The 1,204-nt window shown below is 48.3% G+C and overlaps 1 protein-coding gene across 1 annotated transcript in view; it reads left to right on the top strand.

Annotated features, from left to right (window-relative positions):
- Window positions 1–211: 211 nt before the first annotated feature.
- pcnx1 (pecanex 1) overlaps window positions 212–1,204 on the top strand; it is a gene marked incomplete at its 5' end in the record, with an annotated part of 39,287 nt that continues 38,294 nt past the window's right edge. Inside the window, 1 exon segment of the mRNA XM_065947664.1 lies at window positions 212–423. Within this exon segment, the coding sequence (XP_065803736.1) occupies window positions 212–423 (212 nt within the window).

Here is a 1,204-nt window from a genome sequence, read left to right as displayed (position 1 = left end):
TCTGTCTCTCTCTCTGTCTCTCTCTGTCTCTCTCTCTCTCTCTCTCTCTCTCTCTCTCTCTCTCTCTGTCTCTCTCTCTGTCTCTCTCTCTCTCTCTCTCTGTCTCTCTCTCTCTCTCTCTCTCTCTCTCTCTCTGTCTCTCTCTCTGTCTCTCTCTCTCCACATGATGGATTTAAAAAGTAACCTCCTCTTCTTCTCTCTCTGACCTCAGGCTCTGCAGCCGACCATGGTCATTGTGGGGATCTACTGCGGTGTGATCGCTGCCATGTTCCTGCTGCTGAAGACGGTGAACTACCGCCTCCACCACGCCCTGGACGAGGGCGAGGTGGTGGAGAAGGCGAAGGAGAGTCAGGGCGGCAGAGGTGGCACGGAGGGGGCGAACGACGGCGGCGCCACGCGTCGAGAGGACAGCAACGGCCCGGGGTAAGCTCGCGTCCCGGTTTGATGATCTGGAGATGTGTGACTAAGCTGCTCTGGGAGGGGGGGGAGACGTCGTTCAGTGAGGGAGTGGTGTCATTTAAAGGTCAAAGGTCGTCAAGCTGCAGTAGGTAGAATCAATATATCGCTTTAAAAGTGATTTGCAAACATTGAAACCCCATATTTAATTTAAAATGTCACCAAAACAACACGCTTTAACATTTCCCAGTGATTTAAGTTATCTGACAACAGGTCAGTCACATGACGTTGACTCGCCTGCTGCTCCAGCTGAACCTCTGCAGACAAGTCAAAGAGGCTAACTCACCAGCAGGGGGCGCTAACAGCCACGCACAGTTAGAGTGGATAATAGTCGTCTGCTGAGAGTTGGCGGTAACTGCGCCGCAGTGTGATGCTAAAACTTTTTCAGAGATCAGGAAAACACTTCAAAATAAAAGCTCTGTAAATCAAATCTGTGAATATACCTCTGACAGACTATTATTAATAACAAGGGGTTAAATCAGTCCGGGGCTGTCAGCGGCTCCACGCTTCTTCCACATGTGTGGAGACATTACCATGACGACGATGATGTGTGTTGTTGTTGTTGTTGTCTTTGAGTCGTCCTGTCTCGCTCCATTCAGGGAGGAAGCTTTGGTAAAACTCATCTCACATGTTTAGAGTGTCCTCTTGATAAAGTGTCAAAAGTTGTTTATCATCTTTATGTGTTTTTTTTAACTTCACATTGTAAAGAATCTGTGGATTTCATCGTCTACAGTTCATGATCTCAGGA

This window comes from Labrus bergylta, chromosome 18 (assembly GCF_963930695.1).
Source record: "Labrus bergylta chromosome 18, fLabBer1.1, whole genome shotgun sequence".
NCBI lineage: Eukaryota > Metazoa > Chordata > Actinopteri > Labriformes > Labridae > Labrus > Labrus bergylta.
Note: the sequence above shows the minus strand (reverse complement) of the source record. Positions and strands in the feature narration are given on the sequence as shown.